This window comes from Rhea pennata, chromosome 1 (assembly GCF_028389875.1).
Source record: "Rhea pennata isolate bPtePen1 chromosome 1, bPtePen1.pri, whole genome shotgun sequence".
NCBI classification, from domain to species: Eukaryota; Metazoa; Chordata; class Aves; order Rheiformes; family Rheidae; genus Rhea; species Rhea pennata.
The window spans coordinates 84277343-84290269 of NC_084663.1; the positions used below are offsets into that span (position 1 = coordinate 84277343).

Below are 12927 nucleotides of genomic sequence, written 5' to 3' on the forward strand. Positions count from 1 at the left end.
AGAAGTTTCTCCTTCTCTCCCACCTATCCCCCTGCATCTGATAAATATTGTGTCATTTATTTGTTGAGAGGTCAGAGAGCTCATATCTTAAGGTTATAAGTGCAACTTCAGGTTAAATGAAGGCAAAACAAAGGTAGACTTTTTAATTTTTTTTAACATAAATAATATCACAAAGAACTTTACCAAAGTCCTTTTTGCTTTTTTGAGTTACACTCCTCCCTCCTGCTTCTAAAAAAAAAAAGCAGTCTTCAGCATCACATGCAAGCAGCTGTTTAAGTTAAATTATTTATATGAGAGAAAAGATAAGTTCGTTTTTTTTTTTTTTTTTTTTTGGTTCGGTTTTAGAAATCCCTTCCTGAGGTATTCCACCAAATTTCAACTGCTCTAACTTCAAAATAACTTATGTGAGAAAACAATATTATTTCATCTTTTGAGAAATGCCATAACCCACATGCTTTCTTATGGAAGAGATTTTGTTCCCCCCCCCAAATATCTTCCAGAATTTATAGTAAAAATCATACCCATGTGACAGAACGTCCTGATCCTCCTCTTCATCCTGCCCTCCAAAACATCTCCATAAAAGGTACTGAAATCTATTTTCCCTCATTAGAATTATTAGCAGAATTACTAGAATTACTCCCCCTTCTCTTGCTACGGTAAGCTGCCGAGTTCCCAAAGTCCCAACGCATAAACGGAACGGGGGAAGCGGCCAGCAGCCTCCATTGAGAATTTCCTGATCACTTCCTTTGTACATTTGGGCCTTTTCTGGCGCATTTGACTGGCTTCAAACGCCTCCTTTTACCTTTTATCCAGGGACCTACACCCCTTTGCCCCGTGCGACAGCGAGTGTGAAATCGCGTGTCCTGACCTGAACAAGCAGAGAGCGGCTGTTGTTCCGCAAAGGCAACGGGGACCGGGTTCAAATCCTCCTTCTGCTCCAGGACTTTCTGCCAAAAGAGCAACGAGGATTATTACTATGCGCCTGCCTGGCTCTCTCTCTCGCCTGATCCCCACCCCCGAGTCTTCAGTGGTGGGAGAAGGTTTGGGCTGGGAGAGCAGGCAGAGCAGTTTCTCACTGAACATCGCCACCGCCAAAGCAGGGAGAGAAAAAAAAGTTGCGGCGGAGCCAGCTGGAGCTGGGCTTTCGGGCTGCCCCCTCGCGGGGTCCCGCCGCAAACAATGCCGGCAGGGGATGCCGGATGGCCGAGCTGGCCGGGCAGCGGGCAGGCAAAGCAGAGGCAGCGAGCAGGAGCGGGAGCAGGGACGTAAAGCGCCCCCGGGGGCGGGGGAAGGCAACTCACCTGAAAAGCGCGAGAAGGCAGCGGGACGGCAAACTCGGGCAGCAGCGGGGAAGGAAGGAGGCGGCCAGGCAGCAGTACGGGAGGAAAAGGAAAAGTTTTTATTTCCCCTGGAGTTTGAAAGAAGGAAGTGAGGAATGCGAGGAATGCGAGTTGGTATGAAATGAACGCGGCCGAGGGAGGGGACTCCTAACGTAGAGGCTGGAACGGGGCTGGGGAGGAGACTGACCCCGGGGTGGGGAGATGAGAGAAAGGCTGAGGCGGAGTTGGGAACAAAACCCAGCGGGGATCGGCGCTCGCTAGCCTAGGGCGTGTGTGACCAGGGAGGAGGGAACACGGGCAATGGCCGGAAGAAGGGGCCGGGGGAGGCGCGGGAAGGCGCTGCTCCACAAACAAGGGAGTGCAGGAAGGAAACTCCAGGCGTCCGCAAAGGAAAGGGAGGAGGGGAAGGCAGGAGCCCCAGCAAGCGCCAGGAGCAGCGGCCACACAGCCCAGGAAGCCTCCAGGAGTCAGCGCGGCGCAGAGGGCAGCGGCGACCGAGCAGGGCGGAGAAGTTGGAGTCTATATTTGGACTGAGTCGTCCTCTCCTCGGTGGAAGAGCCGTGAAAATATTCCTGCTTGCCTGCTACTTTCCCAAACTTGAGGGCACAGACGGCGGGGGCTGCTGGAAGCCCCGCTACGGCGAAGCGGTGCCACCCGTGGCTGCGCGCGGCAGCGGCTCCTGCTGACCCCCCCACCTAGTCCGCCCCACAGAGCGGCGCCTCCCCCCAGCGGCCCTTTCCTGCGGGCCGGGCCCTTAGAGTCAGGCACGGCGCACATGCACAGCCTCTGCCGAGCCCCTGACAGACTTAATTTCTACCTAGCATAGTTGAGACACTACGAAACGAACCAACCGCAACAGCGTAAGAGTGGTTAGAACAGTTTAATTGTACTAAGAACGTCCTAGAAAGGAAGCGACTCGTCTAAATGGAAAGGAGTGTTCTTTCCAGCTTTTTTTTTTTTTTTTTTTTTTCAGTTACTTTTGCAGATAATTGACCTTAAACTGGCTACAGTTTTTCGGTGGGGGCTCCTCACATCCCTTCTCATCTCCCTCTATGCCTTCTCTTCCCAGTTCTCATCTACAAAACACATCTCGTTATCCATCACTGCGTTGACAACACACTGTGGCTCCATAAACACTCTGAACTAGCATAAAGCTGGCACTATCACCAAAATAGCCAGTCCCAGCTTGGTGGCACTCCTTCCTCCCTCCACCCACCCCTGTCAAACCAGCCTTGTGATAGGATCAGGCCTAGTTCAGACTGACTTAGGTCTGTTTCACTATGTAGTTGCTCTTTTCCTATCCATTTGTACAGCTTCATCTCCCAGTTAAACTTCTCTCTCATGTCTGCTTCTGCACCCCCACCCTTTCTCTGGTCTGCTTTCCTTGCAGCCATCCAGATGGAAGGCACATGCTTGTTTTCCTGGATGGCTGTTTTTATCACATCTTTCCACACTTTGCAGATACTGCCCTTCTTTTTTTTTTTTTTTTTTATGGCAACAAATATATAGTGTGTCTTCACTATTAAAGCCCTTCATGGCCTTTTTCCTACTGTCTCTTATTCAGCAGTCAGTCACTTACACCTTTGATCAGTTTGACAGCTTCTGCTGCCCTCCTGTTAAATTTCCATCAGCAGTCTTTCTCCTTTGCTGTTGTCATACTTGGAAATAGATCACCATAAACATCTGAAAAAGCAAAAACATAGTCAAAAACAAGCCAAGAGACTTTAGGCATTTCTGCCTACAGCATTGTAACTGTGAGCACTTTTCACTGCCTGTGTGCCTCTATCCTCCGTTTCATTTAAATGTGCACAAAAATCATCTTACTGTACAATAAATTACTCAGTTATAGGTATCTTAGTTTCTTTCTAAGTTCTGAGATCCAGGTGTAGTGGCTCCAAATTACAGTTAAGTATGACAATTTGACACTATAGCTAAGAGGTTGGAACTCCTGACTATCAAATAAGAAGCCAATCTATAATTCTGTTTCACAGGACTTTGCACAAACTCTCAGCTCTTGGCCTGTAAACCATGAGGAAAGCTTGCCTGCCTTCTGTAACAAGGACAGGAAACCGAATTCAATTACAACAACTGAGAGGTTTATACAACTATTAATATCAGCAAGAGGAAGAGTACTCTAAGTATTGTATGCATAATAGTTCTATTATACTTTAGCGAAAATGTTGCTCTTGCTACTACCAGATTCAGCAGCAAAACTTCAGTGAGAGTAGAACTGATCCATGAAAAGAACAAGAAATTATTCATTGCCTTCGATATTCATGAGCCTATGAGCTGTTGTAGTCGGCTATGTCCGCCTTTAGGATTCATACTTAACAGTTTAATATGCTGCTTTCCTTGTTCTAAGCTCTTCTTGGGATTTCCTGGATGTTACATTTGTATGCAAAAGCAAATAAGTGGCAACTAATATTACTTAGTATACTAAGAGCAAATCATTTTCCCTCTCAACTTTACCTAATTTGTCTGAGATGGAAAAATTTGGAACAAGAGATGGTGAACAGCTTGCCTCAAAGAATAGGGTCTACACAGACAGCAGTGTCAGTTGTGTGAACCTTAGCAAGGTTCCTATATCTTCCAGTGAAAATAAGAAACAAATCATTTCAACTTGGTGTTCCTCTTTGCCTTGTATTATTTCAGTTCTTGATTCAGAAATATTCTGTGTCATACTTGGCTTGTATAAAGGGTTCAGATGGAGGGTAGGAAAATGCATAAAGAACCATTCCAAAAGCCCTAGCTGGAGGCTGGGAGAAGCACTAAGAATATGGGGAAGAGAAGTGCAATTAGCTTGAAGAAAGAATCAAACAGGAATCAATAACAGCACAGGAAGACCTCCTGAGGGTGGGGAAAAAAGGCATTAGATTTTATATTCATTCTTATACTTGAAATATATGTAAAAAACATCATAAAGGAAGAGAGAATTGAGAGTTATAAAGGAAAAAGGGGAGTAAGAACACAGATGAAGTATGAGAGGACAGGAAAAAACTGAGGTAGTAGGTAGTACAGGAGGAACAAAAAACCACCCACAAGTGAGAGCAAAATCCTACCAAAAAAATTTAGAGTTTTACAATTTATAAATTAGTTTATTTTCATTAAGATATAAAACTTATAAATACAATTCATATGGAACAGTACCTGATCAAAGAGCACTGAAGTAGTTCATCCATCTGCATAATTTGACAGAAAGGCTAGAGGTCAGAGTGACATTGCTAAGATCATTTTTAAGTCAACAAATATCTTGAAGCCATTGCTGACTGGCCAAGGTGAAAGGATGAGTAAAGGGATGCTACCATGGCTTTCTCAGTAGAGAGAAAATGGTCTTGAGTTGAAAATTAACATCCTACCTTCAGGTCACCCCAAACTAGTGGGAGACAGCTTCTTTCATACAGTCCAAGTCAAAAGACAAATGACCCCCCAAAACAAACACACACACACACACACACACACACACAGAAATGATCAAGACAGATTTGGAACCGATTTCTTAGTTTTTCCTGGAAGGGTAAAGGGAATGTAGAACCATCAGGCAAGAACTCAGCAAAGCATAGCTGGAAAACACTGCCAGGTCTTGTTCCCAGGCTGAAGAGCATGAAGTACACAAGCACAAAAGACATCCACAATTTGATTTCTCTTCATTGAGCACTCTGCTGATGAGATCAGTCTCAAGACAACAGCTTCCCAGCTGATGTAGACTGGGCATCTGAGAGAGAAGCTTTTCTAGAGTTGGAGCCCCCAGCAACAACTCACAATTTACAGTTAAATACAGAGTTACACATAACTATGATTTTTTTTCCCTGGCAATACCAAAAAAGTGCCTTTACAAATTTTCATTATTCTGAAGGAGCAAGTGATATCTACCACTCTGAGGATTCAGGAGACCAAAAACAATAAGTCTGGCCTTTGAGAGCATGAAACAGAGCTAGTCTGCTGACAATGACAATATGCAAATTTGGAGAACACCTATTCAATGGAGGGATACAGTTTTCCTGTATCATCATGGATATGCATAATGTCACGAAATAGGCAAGCTAATAGCTGTTCTCTGCTTTAGTACACAACAGATGTGTGGACTGTGAGGCTTACCTGACAGTGTGCAGCAATTCACTCTGACGAGTCAAGGCCATTTGAATCAAGAACCATTTCATGCTAGGTCCTGCATTCTCTGTATTGTACAATCCAGCATTAAACATGAAACAGCAGGACAAATTGCAGAGCCCCATGATGCAACTTTTTTTTAAAAAAAAAAAAAAAAAAAAAAAAAACTTACTGCTGCTTTTGAAATACCTCTACTCTCATTTGGAAAGGGGTTTCTCCTTCCTATATTTAGATTTAAGATATTTATGTAAAGTATATTTCTATAGGTCATTAATTCAGCCAGTAGGTTATTCCTAAAAATGTGGCAAATTTTACAAACAATGCACAAATTAAAAAAAAAAAAATACACCCACAACTGATCTGCTTAGAGTCTAGATTCAGTCAGAACACTGCTTTTCAGGAATAGTACTGTAAATTGTTACAATACTACCCTCAGCCAAATTCAGTCAGATTCTATCATGTATTCAATCTCATTTTTCAAGTAGTTAAGAAAAAGAATAGATATATAATATCACTCACTAAGGAAGGACTATTTGAGATCTGATTCTTCTTTATTTGGTAAAAAGATTGTCAAGGGATATGGAGAAATTAGAATAATGAAAGGGAACTTGACCATTAAATTTAACAGAGAACCATACTTCAGAGTAAGAGAGAAGTGGATTATTAAAATCGGTGTCTCATTCCAACTCTTTATTTCTTGAATACTATCTACAATTGCACAGAGGCATAACCCTTCTCTCTTCTCTCTCTCTCTCTCTCTGAATGTTGTAACAGACAACAAGATAACACAGAGCAAAATAGAATACATACCATAACTTTCCTCCTTTTTCCTGAATTAATCTCTTCAGGAACTCAGAGTAAGATCAGCAGCATCAGCTTCAGGGGCACTGCTGAAGATCAAAGGTATATGGACACTAAACCACTATTTTTCTAATTCCAGCTGAACAGGTTCCAATTAGTGGCCTAAATTTCTTAGCCTGCTTTCATGAAGCATCTGTTTCAGGATTTTGAAAGCAGTGTCAATACTGACAACAAAAACATTATGCATATGCCTTGTTCTTCCACAGTACGTACAAAGAGCGCTCAGTTTTAGACAGTCTCCAAAGATCTAAGATCTGTCTACCGTTGATGACCACAATGCCATTAGGGCTGCTATTTGCTTTCTAATAAGCCTGCAGAAATTTGTCCTCCAGTTCCCTTCCATCCCCAGTGTGTTTCTCATTGCTCCATCTGGAACTCATACAACAAGATGCAGGGATGGCAGTGAGTTCCATGTTTCAAGTCTCATCTCTCTCATTCACAGGCCAATTTACTATCAAAGCTGGAAAGTCCAATAGCAAAGGCCTGGAGAGCACAGAGAGGATAATTATAGTCCAGAGTGAACACATCTTCTGCTACACGACCAAACTGCATCACAATGTAGTCAGCTGGGGAGAAAAGAAAGACTCAGAGACTAGCAATTTCATGTGAAGGCAAAAAAAAAAAAAAAAAAAAAGGATCATCAAAGGATCAAACAAACAAACCAGGAGTCAGACAGTACCAAATATATGCGGTTGGTGTGTCTATCCCTTCTTACCAAATTGGCCTTAAAATCTGCTCTCTAGAGTGACTGTATTGCTGGGATTATCTTCTTTCACAGAGCCAAGGCTCAAACCACTATTTGGTTGGGCAGAAGGTGCCGTGTTAATCTTTTTCTTTCCCTTCAGGAGGCTTGCATTTGTCCCCTGTTTTGGTGCAGTTGTGGACACCAGCCTCTGCACCCACCCCAGAAAAAGGGAAGCCTCATATCATTGAGGTCAGAAGTCTCAAATATCCCCTGGGCTGAATTTCTCTATTGAGTCTCCCTTCTCTAGGGATGGTGTCCCAAACCTCACAAAATACACTGGGATTTCCCTGTTCTAATGACAGCCCCACAGACTCTCCAAGAGACTCTTACGGTCATTGTCATGGACAATCTGGAAGTTCTTCACTGAGGCCTGAGTGACTCTCCCATGAAAGTTCAAAACATAGGATTGAGTATCATCATTCCAGACTGGAGCTTTGTTGTGTAGCTCAATGAGGTTCTCCAGGTTTTTGTTTTGCCACTTTGATAGCAGACTCTCATGTTCCTGTTCAGAAGAAATAAATATATTTATCAGATTTGGAATGGCTCTGCTTTTAAGTACTGCCTCTTTCAGGTATGTGCACTCTATCACTTGAAAGTCATTCCCATGTGTCTACTGAAAATATCCTACGAGTACCAGGCAGATACCTTTCCACGTTTCCAGTCCAAGGGTCTCTTTCCCCTCAATAAACTCTCATCATATCTCTACCCAAACATGATAAAAAGAGAGAGAGAGAGAGAGCAAGTGTGAGCTCTACAGGTTACAGGTATTTATTTTTTCTGCAGACTATCACCCTGCTGGCAGGAATCATTTCCAAAACTCACATAAAGCTTTCTCCAACAGGATCCAACTTCCCTTTCCAACTTTGTAACTTTTAAATTAGATGATTTTTCTTTTGCTTAACTCTAGAACTCCAGGCCCTAGAGAGTTTCAGTAGGAGTCTGAACCTACTTAAGGCATACTTACAGCCCACTGTAGCCTTCAATGTCATGCTACCTGATCTAGTAAGAGAAAAAAAAAGTAATGAAACAGATGAGAGGAAAAAAAAAAAAGAGGTAAAACGTATTATGTCTGACCAAAAGAGGGAATTATAAGGAGCTACAACAGTAGTGAGGAAAACATATGCTTTAAAAGGTACGCAATGAACGAAATCAAGCCTGAAATAATATAAACTAAAAAGCTATCAAAAAAAAAAAAAAAAAGAAGAAGTTATTTAATAGGAAGGAGATAATCAGGAAACAACCTCTTACAGAGGTCTGGCTAGTAGGACTATGGCATATGTTTTAGTATTAGTGTATACAGATATGATAATCGATTTTCAAGGAATAATCAATTTTTATATTTTCGCTAAAGCTTACTGTTCAAGTTAATCTACTTACTTTGTATCTTCTTTATATATTTTATAAAGATTATAAAAGAACTTTGAGAATAGTTGCAAAACTGCATTTAGAAATGTATTTTTTTCTCCTTTAAAGTGGGGACAGTATTGTTTAACTGGTGGCATTGGACTACAGAGGGAAGCAAAACCAAAATGTCAAACTGCTACCCTGGCAGGCTTTGACAACTTTTCTGAACAACTTTGTATTTCAGCCTTGACCACTGCTACCATGCTTACATGCTAACAAAACATTAGGGAAAATGAAAGAGAAAAATAAAGGCAGGACCATGAAATGGTTACAGTACTGTTTGATGGAGATGGAAATACCTATAAGATATGATTAATCAGTGACCATCTCCAGATTCAATTCTCCTGCCCATTCACAGAATTAATTTTTTCGAGACTCTTATGACTCCTAGTTTCCACTCTAAAAGAGTCTTTTCTCTCTTCTCATATCCACTCAAAACATTGCTGCAAATAGTATTTTCTAGCTTATAACATTGATCACTTCTCTCTATTTACTCTGTCCTTCTGCCACTGTCCTTTTCTTTATCACAACAAACATGAAATCCAGACTAAGGGTTCTGAATCAGAAGTCTTTTCCATCCCACACTTTAAAACATTTTCAAATACACTTCTCATAGAATCACATAGTGATTGAGGTTGGAAGGGACCTCTGGAGATCAACTAGTGCACCCTCACCCCCCCACTCAAACAGCATCACCTAGAGCACATTCCCCAGGACCCTGTCCAGACATCTTTTGAGTAGCTCCAAAGACAGAGACTCTACAACCTCTCTCAGCAGCCTGTTCCAGTGTCTTGTCACCCTCACAATAAGAAAGTTTTTCCTTAGATTCCAACAGATCTTCCTGTGTTTTAGTTTGTGGCCATTGTACCATTGCCTCTCATCTTGTTGCTGGGCACTACTGAGAAGAGTGACCCCATCCTCTTTACACCCTCCCTTCAGGTACTTATACCTGTTGATAAGATCCTCCATCAGTCTACTCTTCTCCAGGCTGAACAGGCCCAGCTCTCACAGCCTTTCTTCATATGACAGATGCTGCAGTCCATTAATCATCTTAGTAGCCCTTTGCTAGGCTCACTCCAGCAGCACCATGTCTCTTGTACCAGAGAGCCCAAAACTGGAAACAATACTCCAAGGCATCCTCACTGGGGCTGAGGATCACCTCCCTCAACCTGCTAGCAACTCTCTGCCTAATGCAGCCCAAGATACCAATGGCCTTCTTGGCACATTACTGGCTCATGGTCACAGAATAACAGAATGGTTCAGGGTAGAAGGGAGATCTGGAGATCATCTAGTCCAACTCCCCTACTCAAGTAGGGTCACCTACAGCATGTTAGACAGGATTTACCTCCAGATGGGTTTTGAGTATCTCTAGAGAAGGAAACTCCAAAACCTCTCTGGGCAACCCGGTCCAAGGCTCGGTCACTCCCACTGGAAAGAAGTTCTTCCTCACATTCCAGTGGAACTTCCCATGTTTCAGTTTGTGCCCACTGCCTCTTGTCCTGTCGCATGGCACTACTGAAAAGAGTCCGGCCCTATCCCCTTGACACCCTCCTTTCAGGTATTTGTAGACATTAATAAGATCCCGCTTCAGTCTTCTCTTCTCCAGGCTACAGGCCCAGCTCTCGCAGCCTTTCTCCCCTCATAGGAGAGATGCTCCAGTCCTCTGATCAGCTTCGCAGCCCTATGCTGGACTCTCTCCAGTAGCTCCATGTCTCTCTTGTCCTGGGGAGCCCAGGACTGGACACAGTACTCGAGATGAGGCCTCACCAGGGCTGAGTAGAGGGACAGGATCACCTCCCTCGACCTGCTGGCAACACTCTTCCTAAAGCACCCCAAGAGACCACTGGCCTTCTTGCCCACAAGTGTACATTGCTGGCTCATGGTCAATTTGTCATCCACCAGCACTTCCACCCCGGTCCTTCTCCACAGAGCTGCTTTCCAGAAGGTCAGCCCCCAGCTTGTACTGGTGCATGGGGTTATTTCTCCCTAGGTGCAGGACTCTGCACTTGCCCCTGTTGAACTCTGTTGAGGTTTCTCTCTGCCCAGTTCTCCAGCCTGTCCAGGTCTCTCTGAATGGCAGCACAGCCCTCAGGTGTATCAGCCACTCCTCGCAGCTTGGTATCATCAGCAAACTTGCTGAGGAGGCACTCCGTCCCTTCATCTAGGTCAGCTTCTCCTCCGTGGCTCTTAGTTCCTTCTCCACAGAGGTGCTTTCCAGCAGGTCAGCACCCAACCTGTCCTGGTGCATGAGCTTATTCCTCCCTAGATGCAGGACCTTGCACTTGCCCTTGTTGAACCTCACGAGGTTCCCCTCTGCCCATCTCTTCTGCCTGTTGAGGTCCCTCTGAATGGCAGCACAGCCCTCTGGTGCATCAGCCACCCTGGGATCCTCAGGGCTGGTCTCAGCAGTAAAGATTGAAGCAAAGAAGCCATGCAGTATCTCTGCCTTCTCTATATCCTTCATCACCAGTGCCCTGCCCCATTCAGCAGCAAGCTCCCATTCTCCTTAGTCTTTCTTTTGTTGCTCTTGTGTTTAAAGAAGCCTTTCTTGCTATCCTTCACATCTACTGCCAGATTAAACTCCAGATGGGCCCTGGCCTTCCTAGTACCATCCCTGCATACTCAAATGACATTCCTATATTCCTCCCAGGTGGCCCATCCCTGTATGCTGTTAATTAGAAAATCTCCCACATCTATGAGAAGTCCTCACTGAATAGCCACCACAAAACTCCATCCTCCTCATTCCAATTTCTCAGTACTGTAATCCTCTTTTTCTGTGATTCCTACAAAGAAATTGACAACATTCTGATCACAAATGCAATTACACTCTTGCTACCACAACAAAATAGTGCCTCATTCTTTCTGTGGGCTACTCTCCATTTATTATCCATCTCCTGTATGTAATATTTGACTAAGAATTTAACCTCTTGGGAGGTGCAAATTTGTTCTGTGTTGATACAGCTCTCAGCTTAAGTGCCCTGTCCATGAAGAGGTGTTGTATCTTGTTGCTATTGCACCTACAATAGCTAAATAAGCAGCTAGATAAGGTCCAACTAAACAGCAAGTAAGGACACAAACACTATCCAAAAGGCTACAAATGAAGTAGAAGGCAAGGACATTAACCAAGGCCTTTACATTGCACTGCAAAGTTTACTGCCCATGAAACCTGCTAACAATATTTGCCCTCAATAACCGTTCTCTGACAACCATAATTGTCAGTAGCAGCCAGATCTCTCGGAGAAAGTTTTAACCTCTTCCTCCAGACTGAAACATGATCAAACTCACATTTCGTGGCTGGATTGGAATTCGCTTATGATTCATGTTCATTCCTGGAATAATCACAGACATTTTCCTGGGACCCTTGAATCCTAACACATTCGTTTCCTAAAAGACAAGGAAAGACATTATTTTGAGAAAATTAAATACTCCATCTCACAGAATAAAAGACAGCAAGGCTGATTTGTTAGATTTGATTAGCTACAACTGTACTAGCAGTTATCTAACTGCAGTTGTGTTTAACTACTGAGAATAGTTGCCTCTCTCCGTTTTGAAAACTGTGTTAAAAGACATACACAGTACTACTTTTTTAACTTGTAGCACACCTATATTCTTCTAATGAAACAATCATTGACAGTAAAATCAGACAAATTTGATCTCAGGCAAAATTTGTTTCACATGAGGCAAAAAGATGCCTAAATATTGCTAGTGAACAAGGCTTAAATGTGATAAAAATCCATAGGTCTTTTACTTCATCTATATAACTACCATTTAGGCTAGAATATTCCTGGAGAATGAACAACTTATTTATATTTAGGCTCTGTTATTTTTGTTTAAGAGTGTATCTGAAAGTGCAGTAAGAGACTACTGCAAGTGGATTGGGTATAGAACAAAGAAAAATGGTCTTTCTTGGTCTTCTCTAGTCATCCGTTCTGTTTAAGGTGCTCTATAGTATCACGTCAGTAACAACCTTTAAAATTCCCAAAGCACAGATTAAAACCAAACAAAATAACTCCCCCCAAAGGAAACAAAACCAGGCTCTTTTACAAATAGTGATTAATAGAAGTTATACAGCTTCTTCTAATGTGCTAGTGCATTTTACAGACAGAATAAGTCTTTGGAGCTGCAATCTCTACTATCTCATTTCAGAAAATCTAGGGATACGTACGAGAACCAGGGTACTGATTTTATTCATGTGTAAACTTTAATAATTTGATGTGGATAAAACATTGAAGACATTCAGAATTCTGAAAAATTGGTTTTATATTGTCTCCTCGTTTTAACATCTTTGCACAATTAGGCAGGGAAGTGAAGAATACTGTATGCAAAGAAAACATCCAGTGACACGTAAATAGGTTAGTACTGGAATCATCACATCTTTCTTTTTTTTCTTCCCCCCCCCCCAAAGTGCTACTAAGACCATTAGCAAAAAGATCACAATCATGCTCCAGTAGACTAAGGCCCATTTAAATT

General features: G+C 42.8%; 2 protein-coding genes across 4 annotated transcripts in view; both read right to left on the minus strand.

Annotated features, from left to right (window-relative positions):
* The window catches only part of TEAD4 (TEA domain transcription factor 4), a 60952-nt gene extending 56998 nt beyond the window's left edge, over positions 1 to 3954 (minus strand). The window contains exons 1-2 of one of the 3 annotated variants that reach the window (XM_062593421.1): positions 2920 to 3954; positions 869 to 947 (exon numbers count right to left, since the gene is read on the minus strand). The gene's annotated coding sequence lies outside the window, so the exon portion shown is untranslated. Of the gene's footprint in view, positions 1 to 868; positions 948 to 1301; positions 1482 to 2919 lie in introns of those variants that run through there. The other 2 variants (XM_062593428.1, XM_062593435.1) reach the window with 2 other exon arrangements.
* Positions 3955 to 5588: 1634 nt separating this feature from the next.
* Positions 5589 to 12927, minus strand: part of TULP3 (TUB like protein 3) — a 33838-nt gene continuing 26499 nt past the window's right edge. Inside the window, exons 9-11 of the mRNA XM_062593408.1 lie at positions 11743 to 11841; positions 7384 to 7555; positions 5589 to 6874 (exon numbers count right to left, since the gene is read on the minus strand). Of these exons, the coding sequence (XP_062449392.1) occupies positions 6741 to 6874; positions 7384 to 7555; positions 11743 to 11841 (405 nt within the window). The 3' untranslated portion in view covers positions 5589 to 6740. The remainder of the gene's footprint in view (positions 6875 to 7383; positions 7556 to 11742; positions 11842 to 12927) is intronic.